This window comes from Hoplias malabaricus, chromosome Y, assembly GCF_029633855.1.
Source record: "Hoplias malabaricus isolate fHopMal1 chromosome Y, fHopMal1.hap1, whole genome shotgun sequence".
In the NCBI taxonomy this organism is placed as follows: Eukaryota; Metazoa; Chordata; class Actinopteri; order Characiformes; family Erythrinidae; genus Hoplias; species Hoplias malabaricus.
In genome coordinates this window covers 76627695-76651670 of record NC_089820.1, presented here as the reverse complement: position 1 = coordinate 76651670, position 23976 = coordinate 76627695, and the positions used below count along the sequence as shown (strand labels likewise).

The following is a 23976-nucleotide window of genomic DNA, read 5'->3' as shown; positions in this document are numbered from 1 at the left end:
TCCGTAAGAGGCTTCAGAGACAAATACTCTTCCTGCCTCTGAGTGAAGCAGCTCCAGCTCAGTGTGCTTCCTGTCTTTTTGGTTTTTAACTTATTTTCTACAAAGTGCTTAAACAACTGTATGCTATGTATAGATTTTCCAGAGAGAAAATGTCCTCTGGCGTATGATTCTTTTATTGAGCAAATTACTACGGACTATGAATACTTTTTTTTTTTTACACTTTTTATTTATTTATTTTTATATATATATTTACAACATCAAGTGACAGTGAACTGTCCTCTTCTCTCCAGTGCAGCACCGACAGACTCTGGATGATTTAAAGGGAGGTATGAACGAATCTTATATAAAGGGGTTTTAAGGGAGTAATCGTATAAAAGGCGCCTGAGATCGTTTGTACATTTGTGTTGTTAGCGGCTATTGCCCCCTTCTGGTGGATCTGAATTACTACAACTATCATGTTGTGCAGCAAAATTTCAACTGATAACAGAAGTTCACAGTGAGTCCGATAACCACCACGTGCCATGATTCTGAGCTGCTGCACACCTACAATTATTTACTGTATATTTTGATTAAAAAAGACCAGTTCAGAGAATGTGTAGAGGAAAGGAACAGCCCACTGCACATTCTGAGGAAGTCCATGTCTCTTGTGCTCTATAGACTGGCTATATTAGACGCTAGAGGTCACTATTAAACCACAGTTTGAGACAGTCGTGTGTGTGTGTGTGTGTGTGTGTGTGTGTGTGTGTGTAAGGGTAAAGACTACACAGTGCATTGAAGATTTATATCCATACTAATTGACACGCTAGTCTTTATATCTACTACAAAAGGCATTCTGCTCTGTTACATTCCTTTTTCTACCACCTATTGGTTGCTCTGTAATGGCTCAAGAGACTTAATAGTGAACCTACAGTTCTTTGAGAGACCAAACAATAAATAAATAAATAAAATAAAATATGAAAGAAGACATGGGGGAGATAAAGGAGAGAGTAGGGTTTTGTTCTTTTGGCAAATCTGAGGACAGTTTGTGACTTCTCTTAGATCTTCATTAAAATGAAGAGGAGACACCACAGGAGACACACTGGAGCAGCTGGACATTTAAGTGTCTTTTCTGACTTTCCATCTGATTTCATTGTTGTCTAGGACTTTGTCTACAATCTGAATTTGGCTGAACCTGGAAGTATAGATTTGGCCTTTGACTGTAATGTGCCTGAAGGACTGGCGCCCCCTCCAGGGTGTGTTCCTGCTTTGCGACCAGTGATTCCTGATAGGCTACAGACCCTCCGCGACCCTGAACTGGAAAAGTGGTTACAGACAATGAATGAATGTAATGTGCCTCAGAATTCTTAACCTTTTTCACTAGTGATGTCCCCATGTCTCTGCTGCACTAAGAGTCAATAAAGAAACTGAATTAACAGGAAGAACTCTGAAGTGGAGCGGCTTCACTCAGAGGCAGGAAGAGTATTTGTTGCTGGACACTCTTACAGAAAGACACACTTCTACTCCCTCATGCGTTCTTTAATTCTCTCTGTGTTCTTCCTCTGTATCTCAGGTAAGATCAATGCTGCATCATTCCTGTGCTCTGTACACATTCACCTCTTTAAACATTATTTTATTAACTCATCAATTTCAGGGGATTTTTAATACAAAGTTAAAATTATTAACAACTAGATTTAACTCAGACAATGATACTAATTCTTCTTTTTTTTCTTCATTTATTTTTGTTCATCAGTTTTTATTACACAAAAAACACATTGTATATTTACTTGAGAATTTTTCAGAATTGAGCTTTAAACAAAATTCTTCTTTTTTTTGCTTCTTCTCTGTAGAGTCTGAGAGTGTGAAGACACTGAGGAATGTAGCTGTAAAAAGTGGAGGATCTCTCACCATTCCATGTTTTTATGATGAACAATACAAATCAAACCCTAAATACTGGTGTAAGGGGTATTACTGGAGCTCCTGTGGAATAGTAGCCCGTACAAACACAAGTGGAAGAACATCAGTCACTGATTATCCGACCCAGAATATGTTTACTGTGGAACTCAACAGTCTCCAAGACTCTGACTCTGGATATTATTGGTGCGCTGTGGAAATTGGAGATAAATGGACCGTAGATGACAGTGATTATTTGTACCTGACGGTCAGTGCAGGTAAGAAGTCTCTCTGTGTGAAGTAGAGCATGTTCACTGTAACTTAAAGCTTGTTTGATGGAGGACGTGTTTACAGCACTCATTCTCTGCCTCTTTATTCAGAGCCTGCTGTGTCTGTGATAAACAGCAGAGTGAGTGGTCAGGAAGGGGGCAGTGTCAGTGTCCAGTGTCTCTACAGAACTGATTATAAGAATAAACAGAAGCAGTGGTGCAGATTTAGAGACTGGAGCTGCTTAACATCCCAGAATTCAGCAGTGCAGATCAGTGATGATGGGAGAGGAGCGGTCAGTGTGGAGATGAGTGGACTGAAGAAGAGTGATGCTGGCTGGTACTGGTTCAGTGCAGGAGAAGTGGGAGTTACTGTGCAGCTGTTTGTCACAAATACAAGTAAGGACTTAATTATTGTCTGTGTTTTGAGAAAGTTAATGACTGACTATCCTTGTTATTTGTTGCTTAGTGCTGGCATGTGATCCCTAGCATACTTCTGCTCTCTGTTTACTTTACAATCTCTGCAGCAAAAGACAACAATATTAAGGACAATGAAATTCAGGAATCACATTAGTAAGTAAAATTACATCTTATTGTCACATACCTTAGAGTCCTTGTTTAAAATATTCAGATTCTGTGGTGTGTTGGTTTTTAATGTATTAATGATGGATGTGTGTATCTTAGATAGCATATTCTATGAACAGAGATTAAAAATTCACATTCATCTGTCCCACTGCAGTAATGGCACTATACTAGCTCTCTCAATCATCTCCGGGCTGTTTCTACTGCTGACAGTGGTTGGTGTGGTCATCTGGAAGTGTGGACAAAAAGGCAGTAAGTTTTTAGGTTTATTCATTCATTCATGATCTGTAACTCTTATCCAATTCAGGGTCGCGGTGGGTCCAGAGCCTACCTGGAATCATTGGGCACAAGGCAGGGAACACACCTTGGAGGGGGCGCCAGTCCTTCACAGGGCAACTCACACACACACACTTTGGAGTCACCAATCCACCTACCAACGTGTGTTTTTGGACTGTGGGAGGAAACCGGAGCACCCGGAGGAAACCCACGTGGACACAGGGAGAACACACCAACTCCTCACAGACAGTCACCCTGAGCGGGAATCGAACCCACAACCTCCAGGTCCCTGGAGCTGTGTGACTGCGACACTTCCTGCTGCACCACCGTGCCGCCCTATTTAGGTTTATTTAGTTAGTATTTAGTTTTTTTAAAAAAAACATGAGGATATTTTGAAAAAACTGAGCATAGCCCTTTTTAGAAAACAACTTTGGTGTTTTCAAGGGCTGCATCAATGTAACTATGATTAGAATGATTGCAGTTGTGATGCATGGTCAGTGTAATACATTCTCTAAGTGTTCAGCTAGTCTTGGCTGGATTTCTGTGGGTTTTGTGCCATTTATGACCAAACTGTGACTCTCTTGAGTGTGAAACTCAAGTAACAGCACCGTGCCTGCGCAACACCCACTGACAGGTTTTGAGAAGCACATAACAAACAATATCTGTGGAATGGTGACTAAGATACTTCAGTTAAGTGTTTTTGAACCATTTTGTTTCATTTACTTTTTTTTTGTGGCATATAACATTTTCATACGCCAATGTTTCTATAAATACATTTTTCATAAGTCAGAAAAGGGTCAAAACTAGAGCAGTGTAAATCTAGAGTCCTTTGGGAGTTTTGGAGATAAAGTGTTTAAAAATAAATAAATTCTAAAAATGTTCTACTTTTTTTTTTTGAACATCGCAGGGGTTTCTAATGAATTAAGATTAATTGCTCATGTATTTCAAGGTACTTGTGATGTAAGTGTTGGCAACTGGACGTTTATGTCATATGCCCCCCCTCTTTCTCTCATTAGAAACAAAAGGAGGAAGTCACATTAGCCATTTGGTAAGTGTTTCATCAGTGAGCCACTGAGATGCTTACATGTTACTTTAGCATGATTAAGATTACATAAGCAACATTTACCCACTTAAAAATCCCATAATATTTTCCATTTTCATGTGATCAAAGTCTGACGTGACGTATGCCAAGATGTTCTTCAGCACAGAGGGCTCCAACCAGAGGGATCCAAACCAGGTTTGGCTTTTTGAGTTTTTGAAAAACAGAAAAACACAGAAAATCCCAGTCATGATAACTCACTCATACAGACTCAGAGGTGTGTCTTGAAGATGTCTGAAAGGCTTTAGGCTGCACTGAAGAGATACCTAAGAGATTTAGGCTGCACTGAACAAACCTAGCCTAACAGGTGTAAAAAAAAAAAACAAGCAGTGTATTTATAGCCACTGCATGCTGTACACTGTCAGAAAAAGACACGTTAGGGGTAAATTATTTCCACTAATGATACACACAGTGTAAATGTACCTTTAACGGTATAATGTTAAGTCCAGTTGTGTTTGATTTGTGTGAATATTTGTAATCTTTCATTACAGAACTGTGTACAATAACACATAATTATAGTCTTGGAGATTAAATGAAATGTATAAAATTAACACAACTTAAAAATCTGCTTTTTTGCACTGACATTATACTGAATATAATTGCTCTTGAATTGAACTCATGAATTTTCAAGAACACATTTTCACTGTTATTATTCAAGGTTAATACATTCAGATAAAAAAATTCAAGCTAAAAAAAAATCAAACAATATATTTCGAAGTTGCTTAAATTCGGTAGACGAAATTCAGATGCCAAAATACAAGTTACAAAAAAATCAGATACACATCTGGAATACCAAGGATGAGCAATCGATTCATTTGCATTCTGTCATCGAAATACGAACACAACTTCCATACCCTGGAAAATCTACACGTTTAGCTTCCTTCCGCGGATATTATCTCTTTATTTTCAAAGTGTCTGAAAAATCTGAAAGGCTCAATAAAGACACAATATAACAGACTATTGAAATCCTGAAGATGAAGAAATTTTACTGTGGAATGTTTTTGTAATGGCCCTGTATGATATGACAGAATATGCGGAAACATGAACTGTGGGTATACAGTCATGTGAAAATTACAACACTCCATGAACTAGTTCAATGGACTAGTTTGTGAATGAAACACTTCTCTAAGTTCTGTGTAAGTTCTAGAAAAACAAAATCCCGGACGTTTGTGAAATTCCGCCTGGACATATTTTCTAAAAAAGAGGAAATGTCCGGGTAAAAGAGGACGTCTGGTCACCCTAGCATTGTTACAACAAATAAATAATCTACCAAACAAATTTCTATATACATATTTATAATAATATTAGAAATAACCAGACATTGTTAATATACACACCGACATTCAGTGTTTAAACAAACACAACTTTATGAATTAAACTCTGTACTTTGGGATATTATATTTTATTATATTATATATTTTATATTATATTATATTATTATATTTGTACTACACCTTCTGTAATATCAGTTTCAGATTATTGATAATCTGATAATTAAGGACGTATACTCCACAGTTCATGTTTCCACATTCTGTCACATCACATGCTCTTTTCACGGGGCCATTACAGAAAAATTAGGTAAACGTGTAGTTTTTCCACGGTGTGGAAGTTGTGTTCGTATTTCGCCATCTAGCGGCGACAGAATGGGGAAAGAAAATCCTAATGAATCAATTGCTCATCCTTTGTATCCCAGATGTTTACTCTGATGTTTTGTAACTCGTGTTTTGGCATCTGAATTTCATCTACCAAATTTGAGCAACTTCAGAATATATTGTTAGAATTTTTTTGAGCTTGAATTTTTTTTTATCTGAATTTATTAACCTTGAATAATAACAGTGAAAATTAATAATAAAAATAATAACTTGAAAATTCACAAGTTCTATTCAAGAGCAATTATTATATTCAGACGCACAATTTCAAAGCAAAATATTCAGAGGTGTTAATCTGAAGACTTAAATTCAAAAGCAACAACATTCACATTCATAATTTCAAAAAAATTCAGTGCTACAAATTCAAAGGTGGTAATATTTCAAAGTCTGATGAGACAGATTTGCTTCCATATGTAGGTCCCTAAAGCATAACAAACTGTGGCAGACTATTATACCTCCTCCACCTAATGTCACAGCTGGAACTCACCACCATAGACCTTCGAAATGCTATGATGATCTTTTGTCAACCTCTTTCACAGATAATGAGATCCAGGACTAAGTATATTTCCCTATGTGGATAATGAATGGCATTTTTTAAAATGTACTCCATTGTTAAATATAAAGCAATAAATAAATAAATAAAAAAAGTATGATTTGGTACTAAACACACAAATACAGTGTAATCAAATTACGTACCTTGATTAATTAAGATAATGTAAGATCATGTGTAAGCTGTTACCAAAACAAACTAAACTCTCGCAAAAGATGCGCGCAACTTATTAAAATTCAAAAGCGATGGGCTAAAATGTGGGTCAGTGTGCTATCAGCAGCTCCCAGCCTTATCGGCTTCTGAGAATGTTATTGCCTACAGCTCAGTCATAATCTCTGTTCTTCCAGCAGTCCCTGTTGTGTCTTGTACTAAACAATCACAATCAGGCAACAAAAACTGATAAGTATTATATTTCTCTTCTGAACTGAACAACAAACTGGACCCATGTGAAAATAACGTTCATCATGAAATAATGATACTGTTATTAAAAGGTGATTCAGTTGGTGGGTGACAGCGTGCATTTAGTTTCAGAGTTAGTCCAATTTGCTCTTTGTAATTGTAGGCTTTTTTTTCAGCTTTCTCAGGTCGAGCATGACGATAAGGTCACCTACAGCTCATTGAATGAAGTCCAGTGAGCTGTGTGTGTGAGAACACTTACCTTGACCAAAATCACAGTGTTCCGTATGGATACACAGAGAAGAAAATGGTGAGCCTTTGCCACTTGAATCTCAGTGGAGCACTAGAACAAATTAGCATTACTTTAGAAGTGTTTCTTTCCTCGTGGAATAAAGGAACACAAGGTTGTATTTATACCTTAAAATTAAAGCTTCAGAATCATAGTAATATTTCACTGTCTTGTAATAGGGAAAAACGAGCCTCTGTCATTGCTACTCCAGGCTCACCACTGCAGAAATTGCACTATGTACCTTTTGGATGAGGGTAGGAAACCAAGCCCCACTCCTCTTTCAGGACAGTGCTGTAAAAGGGAATTACATTCTGAAACTGTAGGAGGAGTCCAAGGGGAAAAATGTAATCCATAATTATTTTGAATTTCTCTTTTTCACACGGCTACTAATGCCCAGAACAAGCAACTCATGTCTGTAAATGAATATGAAAGTTGATGTGTGATGTTTTTAAAATAGTTTAACGTCTGCAGTATGCTCAACTATTGTTAAACTGTATGCGTATGTTGGTCATATTTATTTGTGTGTCAGGAAGGAAGTTTTTTCTTGGCCTCAGCTTTTTTTTTTTTTTTTTACAAACCTGTCAGCATGTGTGCCTGATAAAACTAACCACACTGGGCTTTAGCTACATTAAAATAGAGATGGGAAAAATGTTGTCAAACACCTCTTCTCCTTTTTTCAAATAGTTACAGAGATATGTCTACAGCCCAGGAGGAATTTACTGATGTCTTAAATCAAACTGAGCGGTTTGACATTTCTCCAGAAACATCACAGACCACAGTAAAACTTCTATATTGTGTTTAGATGGTGCTTCCGTGACAGCTGCTTTTACTGAAACTAGAGAACAAGTAGCTTATATATTTAAATACTTTTGGGTCCTTTCACCATAACAAACTCATAACTTTACACTTCTGCTATTTTAACACTGCTGTGATTACTTTCAAACTAAAACTAAACTGAATCACATGCAGAATTTTAGTGTTTATGTCATTATTAGCAATTATGCTAACTGCTACTTCAGGAAAAAAGCTGATTTGAATTTAATTTATGCTCTAAAACTTACTGGGCTAAATCACATTTTCTAAGCACAAAGAAGTGGAAGGCTGCCAGCTCAAGTTACCTGTAATGCTAGTTGACCCCTATTAGATTCCTTTACTATATAAAAACAGCACTTAATATGAATGGGAATTATATCACAGAACTTGCTCTGACTCATTAAATGCTACAGTTCCATTAACTCTACAGCTGCATTCATTAGCACAAGGAATTGTATATTTTAATTAATCCACGGTCTTATTGTCCTTTAAAAATGTAAGTAAAATTCAAGGTTAGTTTGAAATGTAAAGTTTAAACACTTCATTTGAGGCCTGCCTAACTTTTATTCCTGTTGTTTTGTGTTTTTTTTTTTTGTTGTTTTTTTTTTGTCCCTCAGACCACCGCAATCACTGCACTTTGGACCTTCAGGGAAAAAAAAGGTTCGCCAATATTCCATGTGCTCCACAGACCTGATTTCATACAAAAAGTTAATAAACCCTATGGTTTGATTCATTTGTCCTGAGACAAGCTCATAGAGAATATTAAAGTAAAACTGTTAGATATGAACATTCATTGGACAATGAAGTGTAGTTTATATTTCTTGGGCTTTTTAGATCTTAAATCTAGTTCAAAAGCCACTTCTCCTGAGACCACTGTGTGGTTTTATTTGTTTTGGGTCACACTTAAGTTTTTTGTTGCCATGTGGAGATCTGTGCTTATTTCTTATATCTCACTAGCTTATATTCTCATTACAGCTGTTGTATAATCATAAACAGAATTTCGATTTAATTGTACTGAAGCTGTTTTGGGTTTCATTTGTGAAGGTAACTGTGTGAATCTTAAGATGCTGATTTGTTTGAAAAACAAAACAAAACAAAATGAAAGCTGATTTAAAGAAAATTCACATGGTTTGTCAAAGGAGAGAGAAAATGTAACTAATTCATCACAAATAAAGTATTCAAGAGTGAATTCAAAATAATAATAATAATAATTTTAAAAGGGTGGCACAGTGGCGCAGCAGGTAGTGTCGCAGTCACGCAGCTCCGGGGACCTGTAGGTTGTGGGTTCGATTCCTGCCCTGGGTGACTGTCTGTGAGGAGTGTGGTGTGTTTTCCCTGTGTCTGCGTGGGTTTCCTCTGGGTGCTCTGGTTTCCTCCCACAGTCTAAAAACACACATTGGTAGGTGGATTGGTGACCCAAAAGTGTGTGTGTGTTGCCCTGTGAAGGACTGGTGCCCCCTCCAGGGTGTATTCCCGCCTTGCGTCCAATGATTCCAGGTAGGCTCTGGACCCACCGTGACCCTGAACCGGATAAGTGCTTACAGATAATGAATGAATGAATAAATAATTTTAAAAACTACTTCCATTTGAAAGGGTGTATTGAGATGACATGGTTTTGCTTTGCTCCTGTATCTTTTGTTTTGTTCGTTCAATTTTCATTACTTCTTTTCTTTTTTTTTCTTCATTGAACTCTTTTTCTGAATGACTAAGTTGCAGGAAAGTGGCATTTACAACTATAAAAGTGAGCAAAAATGAGCCCAAACACAAAACAGCAGGAATTGACCTCAATATGGCAACACGTTTCCACATCACAGAGGAAGGCCACAAACTCAGTTTAATTATTCCATATGTAACCCTGAAGCAAAACTAGACTGCCTGCAAGCTATGGTAACTGAACACAGCGAGAAGATAATAAGGAAAGTAATTGAAATGTTCTACTGGTAATCTTCAGCTGGTAGTTTTTCAGGAATATTTCCTGGAATGTTGTTTTGCTGCTGCACAACCCGGCAGAGCTCATGTCGGTGTGAGAAGCACAAACCCCTGCAGGTTCCAGCATTTGCTCACTTAGAATTCAAGCTCAGCTCCTGCCACTTGTGTAGGAAGCACTGGAGCATGTACTCCGATAAACAAGGAATGTGATTAGCAAATTCTTTGAACAGGATGCATCGCATCCCCCTCTAACTACCGCTGCAATTGTCTAGCAATCCATTGAAAAGACAGCACAGTGAATGATTTCTATTCTTTGGCTAGAGGAAGCAGACAGACATGAATCAGAGCCATTTTTTTTGGTTAGAATTGAATCCAGAGAATTCATATTTATTTCTCCATTCAACAATTGCTGCATTTTTCAGTCACCATATTCAGAAGCTGCAGTTTACACGTTGGAACATTGGACCATTCAAGCACAGCATTTACCAAAAAGAAAACCCAAACATCTCTCGGATTTCCGTTCATGATGCCCTTGCAAAACTTTTCAGTTTGAAAAAAACAATTTAAAGGAGTAACTCCAAAGTTGTCTGAGGCAATAGCCTTGCTGAATTATATTCATCATTTGCAGAGTACTGCGGGCTACAAATGTACCAAGTTTGCTGCCAAGTCAAGAAGCCTGATAGCTTTTAAAAGCAATCACCAGCATATGCGGCCGTGCCGCTGAGTTTTGCATCTATTAAGAAGTGGTCACAGTGGTGCCTCTGGGAAATCCTGCACTCTGTAATAAAGTATTTCATTATTTTTTAACAGGACCTCCATTCAGTGACACATGCTTATAGGATTAGAAATGTACAGCACCGTCTCTATTCTTGGTGGATTTATCTTACCTGTCAAGGTATTAGGAGGTATTCCGGTGCCAGATGTTTTGCCCATAACACTGGATTCTAATATCAATTTTTAATATCAAGAAAATAATCACTTAATTTTTTGATGACAGAATAAACCTTTGGTGTCCTAATAATAATCAAAGTATTTATCTTCTTAAAGCAGAAATAGAAATACAAAGTATCCTCAGAGTCCACTGATTGATCCCACTGTTTGACCTGTCAATTAGAAGGTATTCACTGGCTTGATGTTTGTACTAATACCGGATTCTAAATTATAAATTTATATATATATATATATATATATATATATATATATATATATATATATATATATATATATATATATATAAGCCGTTTATAGGCTTTCAAATAAAGCTTCATGTCCTTTTATCCTTTATCATATCAAAGTGTTTGTCTACTTAGAGGTGCTGCTGTTCTGTGGTCACTTTTAAGCCTTTGGGAAATCCTGGTTTCTGTAACACAGTGTGTCATTATTTCACCCCCTTCAACCCCACAGTGTAACACATGCTGGCAGTACTAGAAATATCCATTACTAACGGTGTCTATCAGAAACAGAGCCAATCAAGTGTAGTGTGGTCACATTTGGGCCGTGGGGAAAGTCAGCACTCTAATACTTTACTTTATTATTTTCACTCACAGCTCTGTTGCGTGTATCATTGCTCTGCCAGTTGCCTTACCTAAACATTCCCTGAATGTCACTGTGGCTGTCAGCAAATGAAGGTGTTTGCGCTCTTTGTGACACATTTATCTGACAGAAACATGACAAGCCTGGTTTTATTGTAGCTCAGGAAGCAAGAGCTGGAGCGCTGTTCCTTGGGTGGTTGCCGCAAATCCTTTGTTCCGCAAATAGTATGACAGTTTACACGAAGGTACATGTTAAATTGTCAATTAGGCATTTGCTTTGGTATTTAGAGCTGAGACCTGCATTCTTCATGCAAATAAATCTAATCCGAGTTCCTTTCTTCATCTCTGTCTCTCCAGTTACAGCAAACTGACGCAAAGAGGTTGCTGTTTTAGAATATAATATTGGTATATATCATTGCTCTTGATGTTTCCTACTGTGCGTCTTAAAAGAAAACAAGATCTAAAGCTGGATCCAAAGGCATTTTTTATTTGCATGAAACAGGAACGTTTATTAGACATTTGACAGAACTGAAATAAATACATACTATAAACTATAATACTGAGCAAAAGCTTAACAATGTCAGATGCCACCAGCCGAGATGAGTCTTTATATACCCTGAAGTGATTAATAGGCATTTTCTGTACAAACCTCGTGATTCTCTCTCTCTCTCTCTCCCACACACACACACACACACACACCTTGCAGCTCTAGAAAAAAAATAATAAAATCAACCTAAATGCTATCAGATGACTTACCCACCTCTATTCATTGGTAAAAACACTGGTAACTGATCTAGTGTCTAGAGCTGTATTTTCACAGTGTTGTTTGAATCAAGGTCAGAAGTATGAGATTAATCTGTGGCCATAACAAAAGCTGACTTAACATTTCTCCCACTTCTCACGTACCTTCCTCTGCCTTTCTCATAAGCAAGAGAATGCACACAAATTTTGTCTCTGTGTATAAAAGCTAAAAGAACAATTTTCAAAATATAAAGGAAGCACTGGAATGGGCAAATGAAGACAAACATCAAAGCTATTCACATTGGCTGGCAGAAGCGGAAAAAAAAAAGAATCTTGACACGGAGGTACACAGTCTGCAAAACGTCCTTCACTTTCTTCACCCCTGCTCTCAAAAAGTAGGTCAGTGTCTGACTGTGTGATTACAACAGCCTGCTCCCAAAGATTCCTCCCTACTTCCAAGAAATGAAGAAAGAAATAGGTAATATACAGTGCTCTGCCTGTCTGTTTTTTTCTGTAGGTTCATTAGACCTGTCCTTTTGAACATATTCAGTTGCCAGACATTCCAGATCAAAGCGCTTCCACTACTTGCTTATCTTGCGGCAAGATAATAAATGTCCTTCCAAAATGACTTTCACTTTCCTTTTTAATCTAGTAATAATCAAAGCAATTTTGCTGTCGGAATAAAAAACAGAAACAGGTAGAGTATCCTCAGGTTCCACCGAGAGATCCCACTGCTGAGCAAGTCGTACTTCAACTGCCATGTGCAGCAAATGAGCGTTTCCCTTAACTGGCCTTCCGGGCCACTTCTTTGCCAAAATCCCATACTAGACCTCCTCAGCAGTGGATCTCATAGGCGATCTGTGTGTCAAACAGCAGACTCTGGTTGATGAATAGTCCCTCTGGGTCTGGTGGAGGTCCTTCACCACCTTCTGCAGGAGCCCTGCGTGGGCCAAGACCTGCTAATCTACCTGGGGTGAGGATTCCTTGGCCTTGGAGAGATTCAGTGGCTTGCTGGCCTGGGACTGGCGGTGGGGGAAGCACAGGTTTGGCTCGATTCAGTACATACATCTCATGGCCACGTTCATCCCGATATTCCTCAAGCTGTGCAAAGGTGGTAGGTCCATCGGAATAGTCGTTGACATAGAGTATGGATTCCTCCTTGCTTGGCCCATAGCCGCCACCCTCCTCTTTCTGCCGCTGACGATGCCGACCATAGATCATGCAGAGCAGCAGAAGTGCGGTAAGAGCGAGGAGAGAGATGCCGACAGCGATGGCCGTCTGCGTGGCAGTGCCAAGAGCGTTGAAGTCCATGCTCTCCAGCTCGTAAAGAGGCTCCTGGCTGACATCCCCTGAGGATGGATGGTAGTTTGAGGAGGAAGAAGAAGAGGATGAAGATGAGGAGTGTAGACGAGGCCAGATGCCTGTGGATGAGGATGCAGACGACATGTTTACAGACAGGTGGAAGGTCACCCGGGCAACTCCACCTGGATTCCAAGCCTCGCATTCATAGCGTCCTGCGTGGGCCACAGTCACGTTGCTTAGAAACAGCATCCCACTACCTGTATCGGGATCAAAGTTGTCCCTGTCTCCGTTATCTTCCATCGCTCGAGCTGGACTCCTGCCTCCCACAGTACCACCGTTACCACTAGGTCTGGCTGTTACCAACCTTACACCAGCCCTGCCGTCCCCTTCCATCCCCACCTCCTGCACAAGACCTCGAGGAGACAGCTGGGCTTTGCCGTGGGATGCCTTCCTCCAGGTAACCTGAGGCTGGGGGTATCCAGAGGCCTGGCAGGATACTCGCAGGCTTTCTCCCAGCCGCACAGTCAGGTGACTTGGCTCCAGCTGCACGGCTGGAGGTATGCATACCAAGCTGTTGGCTGGAACCTCCACCAGGCTGAGATGGGAGAGGCGGGGGGGCTCTACACAAAGCAGCCTACGCTCAGCTGAGCTCAGGAGCCGCTGGCCCTCCTCGTTAATCCAGCCGCGAAGCCAGTGGAGGGCACAATCACAGCGCCAAGGGTTATCTGGCCAACAGAGAGAGGAATGGAGATAGAGAAGGGAGGGAATGAGAGGGAATAGAATGGCATGTGAGAGAGAGAAGGGCAGAAAGAGAGAGGGGGCATTCAGATCCATATTTAGCAAGGGATGCCACTAGTAGCAGGCATAAAAGAGCTTGAGAAGGAGAATAAGGACATGGAAGAGAACAACAGAGTGGAAGAGTCTCTCACCTCTAAATCCCCTCCACAGTGAATCACTCCCAAACTTCAAAGCAATTGTCCTGCTCGCTCTCTTTATGTGCTTTTCCTCTTTTTGATTCGGATTCCTTTTGATACTCTGCTAATCCGTCTTTCCCTCGTGCTGTTCATCCATCCCCTCTGTACTCTCCCTCCCTCTTTGCACTATTCCTTCGGGCTCTTCTCTGAGCTTTCTCTCCCTCCCTCCCTCCCTTCTGGCTCTTTCACCATCAATACATTCCAAACTACTGCAGTTTGCATTCAAATTCCTAAACCTTTCCGAAACCTTTCTTTGCTTCCAGTTTCATCACCCGAGTCAACTGTTTCTTCTTTTCATGACCTCTCTGAGCTACCTCTCCACTGCACTCTCCCTAACCCACTTTCCCCACAGATACAACTGTAGGAAGGTACCTGTGATGCGCAGCACCTGTAGGCTGATGAGAGGTCTCAGCGTAGCAGGACTGAGAGTCCTCAGGTTGTTCTTGCTGAGGTCTAGAAGAGCCAGAGAGGACAGGCCCACCAGAGCTTGCTCGTCCAGAGCCTCCATTGTGTTCTCCTGTAGGTGCAATTCCTGCAAGCGCTAGAGGCAAGACAGAGGATAGTTAATAATCACCATCACTTTCATCATCATTATAATGCTGACATTCCTCATGGTCCAGGTTTTTATAGCTATTATTTAACTGTGCACAATGGTGCAGTTTGCTGTGCCCTTTAGTGCAATTTGCTGAGCTAATTGGAAATATTATAAAAGCGCCAGGGTTTTTCTCACTGCAATTAGAACTCTCGCCTCGTAACATTTACAGAGGAAGGTATGGAACTTAATTTAACAAGGATTTCTGTTCTCACTTTTTAAAATGGTAGTCCACAGTGACTGTATGAGTCTGTGAATAACTGGGTGAATGTGTGAAACTGTCCCCAGTTGTGACTCCACACTCAGGGAAAGTATGAATGGATCTACATACAGTCATATGCAAACATTCGGGTAACCCTAATTAAATTAAGAAAATATGCCCAGACTAAGTTCTTCTTTAAACACAAAATTACTGATTGTTTGTGGAATTCAACATTAAATTAAAATTAAACTAAACCTTTACCAAACTAAAACACTTTTAGAGCTAGGCTTATGTCCTGTTCAACCAAAACATCCCAGATAGCAATGAAAGTTTGGCCCAAATGTGTCCCACATCTGCAGCTTTTGGCCCAGGAAGCTTGGTTCATGAGAGTTACACTCACTTAAGTGAGCTGTAAGTGCCAAACTTGGCACAGTTTAAGCCCAACTATTTCTGCTATCTGCAATGTATCTCCAAAATGGCTTCTTCACAGAAGAATGCTGAAACCTTCTTTACTTCTAGAGCATGTTAATGTAAAAAAAAAACTCAATTAATTCTGGAGCATTTTTATTGGTGCCTCTTTATGAAAGTTTCACAAAGTGATCATTTTTTTAGACGTAGACACAGTGCCCTATAATCTGCCCTAGGACATTCAAACTTTTACCGACATTGTACATGTTCCAAGCTGTATTTCAAGAACACACAAAACCCCTAAACTACCTGCAGTCCACGGAAGGTGTAGTCCTCCAGCCTGGTGATCTGGTTCCCCGCCAGGTAGAGGATTCGCAGGTGCTCCAGACCACGGAAGACATCAGCGGAGATCAGATGGAGGCGGTTTCCGTTCAGGGCTAGTTCCAGAAGCTGTCCCAAGCTCATGAAGGCCCCAGGCTCCAGGGTTGAAATGGTGTTGTTTTGCAGATAAAGGTAATGCAGGCAGCCCAGGCCAGACAAGTCATCCACTCTAATCTGACCAATGGTATTATCCTGCAAGAAGATTGTCTGGAAAAGAATGTGGAAGGTAATTATTCCCAGTGTTTTCAGTTAGGTCTCCTACGCTCTTCAAAAGTTACACAGTGCAGTTTCTTTAGTGCAGAGTCAAAAATAGCCATGACAGAGTCACTGTTCTCCCTGTTACAACGCAGTGAAGCATCACAATGAGTTTGAAACTGTAATTTTAAGGTAGAAATACAACCTAGTGCTCCTTTAAGCTCATGTGCCCTGTTTCCTTTCATGCTTTTCTAAGAGGATTATACAAGCTGTGAGCACACAACTGAACACCTGTGTCAGCCAGTGGGTGCACCTAAAATTAGCTAAATTCATTTATTATGAGAGGGGTCTACAAACAGATGAGACACAAGCTGTATTTACAAGTTTATTTACTTTAAACATCCCTCAGCTGTTCATGATTAGGGTGTGAAGGTGATAATAATAGCAGTTTCTGGATATTATTTGCACTTGCTTCAAGTTAGTAGCTGCTGCCTTGTTGCCTGTCCTGGATAATTATGATTGTACACTATGTGCAAAATTATCTAGACCACTCTGCTAATTAACAAACTCTTTAATGCTCTTTAAAGTGCAACTGTAACTGATGGTGACTTGTATAATCTCAATAACGCACAGACAATGCAATGCGACACACTACAGTAGCTGCACATGAGCTTAAGATAGCCTGATAGAGAAGAAGGGATGAGGAGAGGCAAAATATGATGGGGCATGACTAAATAATTGTTATAATCTTTAAAGGTAGGCTGTTACAACGTCTGACATAATATGACGTGATAATATGATGAATTGCTCTTAAAAGAACCATCTGTAATAATGACGGCGAGGGTTTAAAATGGCTAACGCAGCTCCAATTTCAAAACACTACAGTTGTCAGTCCCCCTTCCTCTCCCATCTACTTATGCTAGTGACAGGCAAAAAATTTAACAAGCACCCGCTTCATGAATTTCCATTCCCCCATTAATTGTTTCACTAGACAAAGCTGATGTTATCTTCTTATTGATTTTCCCTTCAACCTTAAATGCACTTTTAGGAGGTAGAAGTTTTCTTCTTATTCACATTTTGCACTTTATTATTTCCACCTTAAATTGAACAGCTACGAGCAGACCCTACGAGCAGACCCTATATGATCACTACACGCTGTAGTGTATCACCAACTTGTAGTGTATCAAGTTAGTGTATCACCAGAAAATGAGGCGAACCTCTCCTTCAGGATTTGAAAAAAAAGGACTCCACAGACTGAGCTGTGGGAACAACAGTCAGATAAACCTGTGATGGTTCTTCTTAAGGTTGAATTGTTAATAAACAATAGTCTACGAACACAGCTGCGGGAATATACTGAGAGGTGGCATGCACTGCAGTATTTCATACAGTCTAGTACTTGTTTAAACTTCCCCAAACACACCAGTACAAGCTAAGAGTTCTTTACTAACACCTTAAAAATGACGTAGTTGCTAAGGTGACACAAGTTGCAAGCTGGAGAATAAACAACTACATTTGCTTATTTTTGTTCCACCTTAAGTGCTGTAGCTGTTTATTTATATATCATTTTTGAATACATTGTGTTTATACCTCATTTTCCTAAATATGGCTGTTTATTCTTAAACAAAAAACATAAATAATAATAAATAAATAAATAGAGAGAATACTAGTGGAGATTCAGGTGTCAAAATTTTGCTTAGGACCCCAAGAAAATCTGGATCTCTTGTTTTGAGGCTAATATTGGCATTAATCACCATGAACCTTTGGGAAGGATGCAGAAGCTTTTTAGGTCCTGAAGAATTTAACGTTATCACTGTTATCAGTTCACCCACATGCTTAATTGGCTGAGGCACATTCTTATAATCTGCAATTGTGTTTCATACTCATCAATCCAGAGAGTTAATCTGTTCTGTGAATGGGCAGTGAGCAGGATCGGAGGCAATAAAGTTCTGCTCCAGAATGGAAGCTTCTTACTGTCTGTAGCACTGCTGTCACACAAGCAACTTAGCATTGTTCCCTTGACTCTGTTGACATACTCTGATCATTTTATGATTTAGCACAATAAATATATTATGAAGATTATTATTAAGATCTGAACCAATGGAAGAAAGTTTCTGTTGCTGGACCACTGTTGGAATGACAAACTGCATGTGTTAAAATGCTCATTTGGCCACAAGTCACAAAACAGATCTGGTTTGTTTGAGGCAAAGATTGGACTGGATGTTAGCCAAAAGTGGCTAAAAAATTTTTTATTCTGGTTCAGATTTTGTATTATGCCACATTCATGTGGGAAATGAGGGCCGTCCACTTAAATGTCACCATTCAATGTGACAAGTGGGTCATGACAGTGGAGAAGTTGGACCACACCTGGGCCAGTATAGTTCTGCTATCTGGATTTGATCTGAATTCAGGTTCTGATTTCACGCCTCCAACGGCCAATAAAACTGGTGCATGGTGCATTTGCTGTCAATCACCTGGGTCCTAAACTAACCTCTGCCACAGGGCTGATACTCATTAGAAGGAAAACATTTGCTCCCCAGCTCTTCTCAATCCCCATAGTGAAAGGAACATATAAAAGCTTTTTAAGAGTCATCTGTAAAGTGGTTATTTACCGAGCCGGGCTGAGGGAGCTACCTGGGTTCTGTTTGGTTCAGATGGAGGAATGTGCTAGAAGGTTGCACATCATGAAAGCACTTTTTTTTTGGGTTTCAGCAAGTGAAAGTGGATCAATGGGAAGCTTTAGGCGTGCTAATCTGCTCAGGGTCGACGCTTTCAGAGAAGTCCCCCTTGGAGGCCAGACGAGTCGAGTGCAGATGCTCATAAACAAATCAATTGGTAGCAGGAGAATCTGTTTATGTGAACAGTTCATGTGCTGGGCTTCCTGTGGGCCTATTTTACCGGTGGGTTAGCAATACTGTATACATTGCATAATGCTTTCCACCAATTAAAGGCTGATGCCCTATTGATGCACTTCCATGGAGATTATACGTGGGGTGGAGTTTCAGGGAGAGGCAAAGTATGACTCTTCGTAGTAAAGTAGCCAAATAATCTGAAGACATTATTTGCTGTGGGTCATTACATTTTGGCGGAAATAAGAGTCTTTTAAAGGACACGATATGGAGACTCATGCACTAAGTAACCTAGGACATGAACTGAATCAATTGCATAATGCATGACACCAATTAAATGTGTTTCCGCAACGATTAGATGCAGGAGGAGCTTGGGCGGCCCATTTATCTGGTGCAGGGTTACGTGGGTTAATTGAACAATTCACGAGAGGCAGTTTATGAATATTCAAAGGCTGCGGTGGTGTTGGCGATGCTAATGTATAGAGACAGGAAATTGAACTGTCACCACAGCAGAGGAAGTCCATTCTCCTCTGGGATTTGCTCGCTGTCCTTTCGAACTCTGAGGTGGAGCATCTCCGTGGAGCAGATGTTTATCTTTTATATTAAAATGAGATTGTTGCACTTTAATTAGGCTGTAGATATAAAACAAAGTTTGTGAATTTAAAGTGAGAGAGATACACACAGAGAGACAGACAGCTTGAGTCATGTTTACAATGGTGTTTGTCTTCTTTTAGCTCGGTAGTGTACAGTCTGATTTCAAGGAAGCTAAATGCATTCAAAGGAAAATTAATGAGGCACTATGGGAAATGTAGTCCTTAGACTAAATTCGTAGTGTTTGTTTTTATTTATTTGTTAATTAATTTATTCATATTTACCCAAGTTTCTTCCCAATTTAGCCGACTCCAATCCTGCCTATTAGTGAGGACATCCCAGGACACACAGAGTATCACAAACAAAGCAGGGAGTCTGCAAGCACATGCTACTTTTGGGCCATTTGAAGCTAACTGCCACTTCTTCTTGAACCTCTGCTAACCCAGCACCACTGGATAGTTTGATACGCTTGGAGGTGAATCCTAAACTCAGATCTTCCAGCTAACCGCTAGCTAATAGCTTGCTTGTATTTTGTTTGTGATGAATCATGGGAGAACACCTTCACACCCAGCATGGCTAGATGTGCTTTCTTGGATTTTGGGCCAGGAATGGCTGGAACATCAGCAGGGAAATATATTTTGATTTTGTATATTAATGTATTGCGCAAACATAGAGCAAACAGTATTAGCCTAAGTGTTAGCAATTATCTGGTTTAGCTGGCAGCAATTGTAAATCTGTGGCCTATCTATCGTTACTGGCATGCAGCTAAATCCAAAAGAGTGGACACTCTTGGTCAGTTGACCTGTTTTCTGCATTTATGTGTGTTTAACAAAAAAATGAACATCGTCTACAGAGTGTAACTGGATGAATGGTGGTTGCTATGGTCACTGACCTGTGTGCCATGGGTGATGCCCCTCGGGAACTCTCTGAGGCCAATAGAGCCGCATTCCACCGTCAGACTGTAACAGCGGCAGCCAGAGGGACAGCACACGGAGGAGGGGGGGAACAGGGCCAGAAGAGCCAGGATCAGGTGAATATGGAGGAGGAGGAGAAGAGCCATCTCAAAACAGACAGAGCCTGCGGAGGAGAAGAGGCAAAGATACTGTAAGAAAAAAAAGCGAGAGAGCAAGAAAAAGAAAGAGAGGGGGCTGAGGTGGAGTAAAAGGGATTAGAGGAAGGAGGCGGATAGAAAGGAAAGAAATGAGGGATGGGGAAGGAAGACAATACATGAAAGAGGAGAATGAGAGATAAAACACTAGGAGTGCAAGTGAGAGAGAAAAGAAGGAGAAAGAGAGAAAAAGAGGCTGAAGAGAGATAGAGTGGGAAAGAGAGAACCACAGTGAGAAGGAGGATTAAGAGAGAAAAAAATGGAAGAGAAACAGAACAGTGTGAGTTTGAGGAGTGAGAGAGAGAGAAAAAGAGACTGGAAAAGAAGGAGAGAAGAAAAAGAAGGACAGGTTGAAGAGACAGCTGGAGAGACTTAGAATGGGGGAGCAATAAAAATAGACTGAAGAAAAGACAGGGAGAGAAAGAGGACTCAGACAAAAGAAGAGGGAGAATGTGAGCAGTCTGATTGGATATATAATGCATGAGCAGCACGCTTAAGTGAATTGGAAAATGGAATATCATGGTGGAGAAAAATGGAATGGCGTGGTGAAAAGGGGTGGTGTGCTAATAAGCCTCTACGGAACAAGAAGAAATAGAGGGAGAAGGAAATGGAAGGAACAGAGTGATATGATGGTTTACTAGGAGGTGCTGTGGGCTGCACACAGGCCAGGGGAGCAGCCCTCACAGGAGCCATCATGACTCCCACAGTCCCACACACTGCCACCAGCCTGGGAAGGTGAGGGCACACACAGGGTTCCTCAGAGACACTTGAAGCCAGCTATTAATTCTTTCACACTGCAGCTACCACAACAGCACTGGAGCTCAATACGCTTGGAGGAGAGTGCTAACTATCCAAATCTGCCAGCTAACAGAAGCCATGTTGGTTAGCATTGTGCTAATAATAGTGCGGCTAATAAAGAGTGCATAAATAAGACATAATGAAAAATGAAAAAAAAAATCTGGAAGTGAAAAATGAAAAAAAAAATGGAGAGAACATAGTGTGACGACTGATTACCAGGAGCCGCTATCAGTTCCTCACAGGCCAGGGGAGCAGCCCTCACAGGAGCCATCAGGACGGTTTCGGCCGAGCTTCTCTTAATTAAACGTGTGTAGAGGTGCACAAAGACAGCCTTGAGAAGTGCCCTCTCTCTCTCTCTCTCTCTCTCTCTCTCTCTCTCTCTCTCTCTCTCGCTCTCTCTCTCTCTCTCTCTCTCTCTCTCTCTCACGCTCTTGTTCTCTCTCAGCTGAGTAGGTGAGGTGTAGTGCCTCTCGTACACTTCACAATTTCCCCTGAGGAAGCTCTCTCACTGTAATCATCCCAAGATCAAAAAGTGCTGCTCAGGAGGATTTATTTATTTATTTATTGCTTGTTTGTTTGTATGCCCCCCCCCTCATCACCACCAGCACACACCCATCTGGTGCTACATTTTGGATGAAGACATTGAGGTACAAACACAGACCTGCAGATTAGCGCCTCCGGTGCCAGGTTTAAACCTAAGCTTGGCTGTAAATCCGACAACACTTGCAGGAGATCGGAATCGAGTTCTGAGGTGAGCCCAGACGGAGCCTGGAAGACGGCTGAATGCTGATCAGGACGCCTGTCTCTCGCAAAGAATGCGAATGAAGCATGACATGGGAGAAGGATGAGGGGCAATTTTCACTTCTCGCACTACAGGTTGTGTCTCAGGAAATTTAAAAATGCACTGGTGCAAAGATTGGAACGCCAGTGATCTAATATCAAATATTAGAATTCATAATTCAACGCTAAATTAAGAATGCTACTTCTGTGGAATCTTTGCTACGAGGCCAACACAATTAGTGAACTCAGCTGCTTTAATGTGCAACAGCTCAATGCCATGTGTTGGCTGGAGGGGTAAAATGCCCCCAGGCATTGGACTGTAGAGCAGTGGAACTGTGTTCTGAAAAATAATACATCTCCAGGCAATATTTTGGGATGAGCTGGGGTGGTGCTTGTGATCTTAATCATTCAGCATCAGTAACAGACACCACTACTGTTCACAGCCATTTTTGAACATCTAGTCTATAGCTTTCTCAAAGCAGTAGAGGCTGTTAATGCAGGAAAGGGGGGCAAACGTCCTATTAATGTTAGATTAGCAGGTGCTCACATACTTTTGGTCATGTGTAATATAATCAGTTATCACACCAAGATTCAAAGAGGTATACATGAATTCTTCAATGGTGTGGTTTCCAAAGTAAACGACCTTTATTACTTGGCATGTTCCAGCTCCGTGGGCTTATTTCATTCATGACACATTTTCTAACATTTAAAGCACAACACATGCACATTTTAGGAATGTTAAGCGCTTGATTTTCACTGCAGGGGTTCTTTAAAAGTAAAAATGACCCAAATGGGTCATTGGAGATTCAAGAGAAAAAACTACCTTTGGATCCATAAAGGACCTTTGCAGGAACCTTTTAATTGGTTTCCATTGATTTTTAAAAGAATGATCCACAGGAAGGTTCTTTAGGGAACCAAAATCGGTTCTCCTTTGGCACTATTCTGCACCTTATTTTTTACAGAGTAATCCAGTTGAGTCATGGTGACATTTAGACCTGTCTTCCTCCAAGTGCACACTTCAGTGGCATCAACAGCATTCCATCTAAAGGGCAAGACATCTTGAGGATGGTGTGTTAATGTGCTAAACCTAATTTGCTTAATTTAAAGAAGCTGTAAGTCAGGTTCACACAATGAAATGGCCATTATACTGACACCTCGACGTTCTAAATCTAAACCAATAATAAACATGGCCATGGCATTAGTGTTTTCCTTGTTTATTTATTTAAAAGTATTTTTGATTATTAGACCAAGAAGCATATGAGACATTAAAAAACATTATTTATTCATGCAATGTAACAACTTGTTTAATTATACAACTGTAAGAACATTAATATACATCCTTAAGATTCAAGAAGAGAACAAATATTACAGCCTATTAGTAACATCTGTTTTTAAATAAGTAAAGTATTTTTGTTTGTTTTTCTCAGTCAGTTTTACCTTTAAATGTGTGCTGGCTTCAAAATGTGCAGGGTCATTTAAGGTGAAATGATTTAATTCCGCTAGCAAAAATATATACAGCCTCAGCCTTATCCTATTTTCCACAACAAATTTCAATACAAGGACTCTAAGATTAATTTATGAACATATGAATATTGTTGCAAGTCTGGGTACTAGAGGTAGCCCTAACTGAATGTAGTCATTTCAAAGAGTTTGAGCAGGCCACAATTTGAAACCGGGCTATTTACAGTAACATGGCATTAATGGAGCTTACGATTAGCATATCTTGCAAACAGTAAGCAAGTTCTGAATCTGCACCAATATATCTTCACACCACTTCCCTTTACAATATTTCAAGCAAAGGCAGAGAC

At 40.2% G+C, this 23976-nt stretch overlaps 1 protein-coding gene across 1 annotated transcript in view; it reads right to left on the bottom strand.

The window, feature by feature from the left end:
* Positions 1-11736: 11736 nt before the first annotated feature.
* The window catches only part of LOC136679442 (leucine-rich repeat-containing protein 24-like), a 30149-nt gene continuing 17909 nt past the window's right edge, over positions 11737-23976 (bottom strand). Inside the window, exons 2-5 of the mRNA XM_066657957.1 lie at positions 20375-20559; positions 15779-16057; positions 14640-14808; positions 11737-14018 (exon numbers count right to left, since the gene is read on the bottom strand). Of these exons, the coding sequence (XP_066514054.1) occupies positions 12826-14018; positions 14640-14808; positions 15779-16057; positions 20375-20542 (1809 nt within the window). The 5' untranslated portion in view covers positions 20543-20559 and the 3' untranslated portion in view covers positions 11737-12825. The remainder of the gene's footprint in view (positions 14019-14639; positions 14809-15778; positions 16058-20374; positions 20560-23976) is intronic.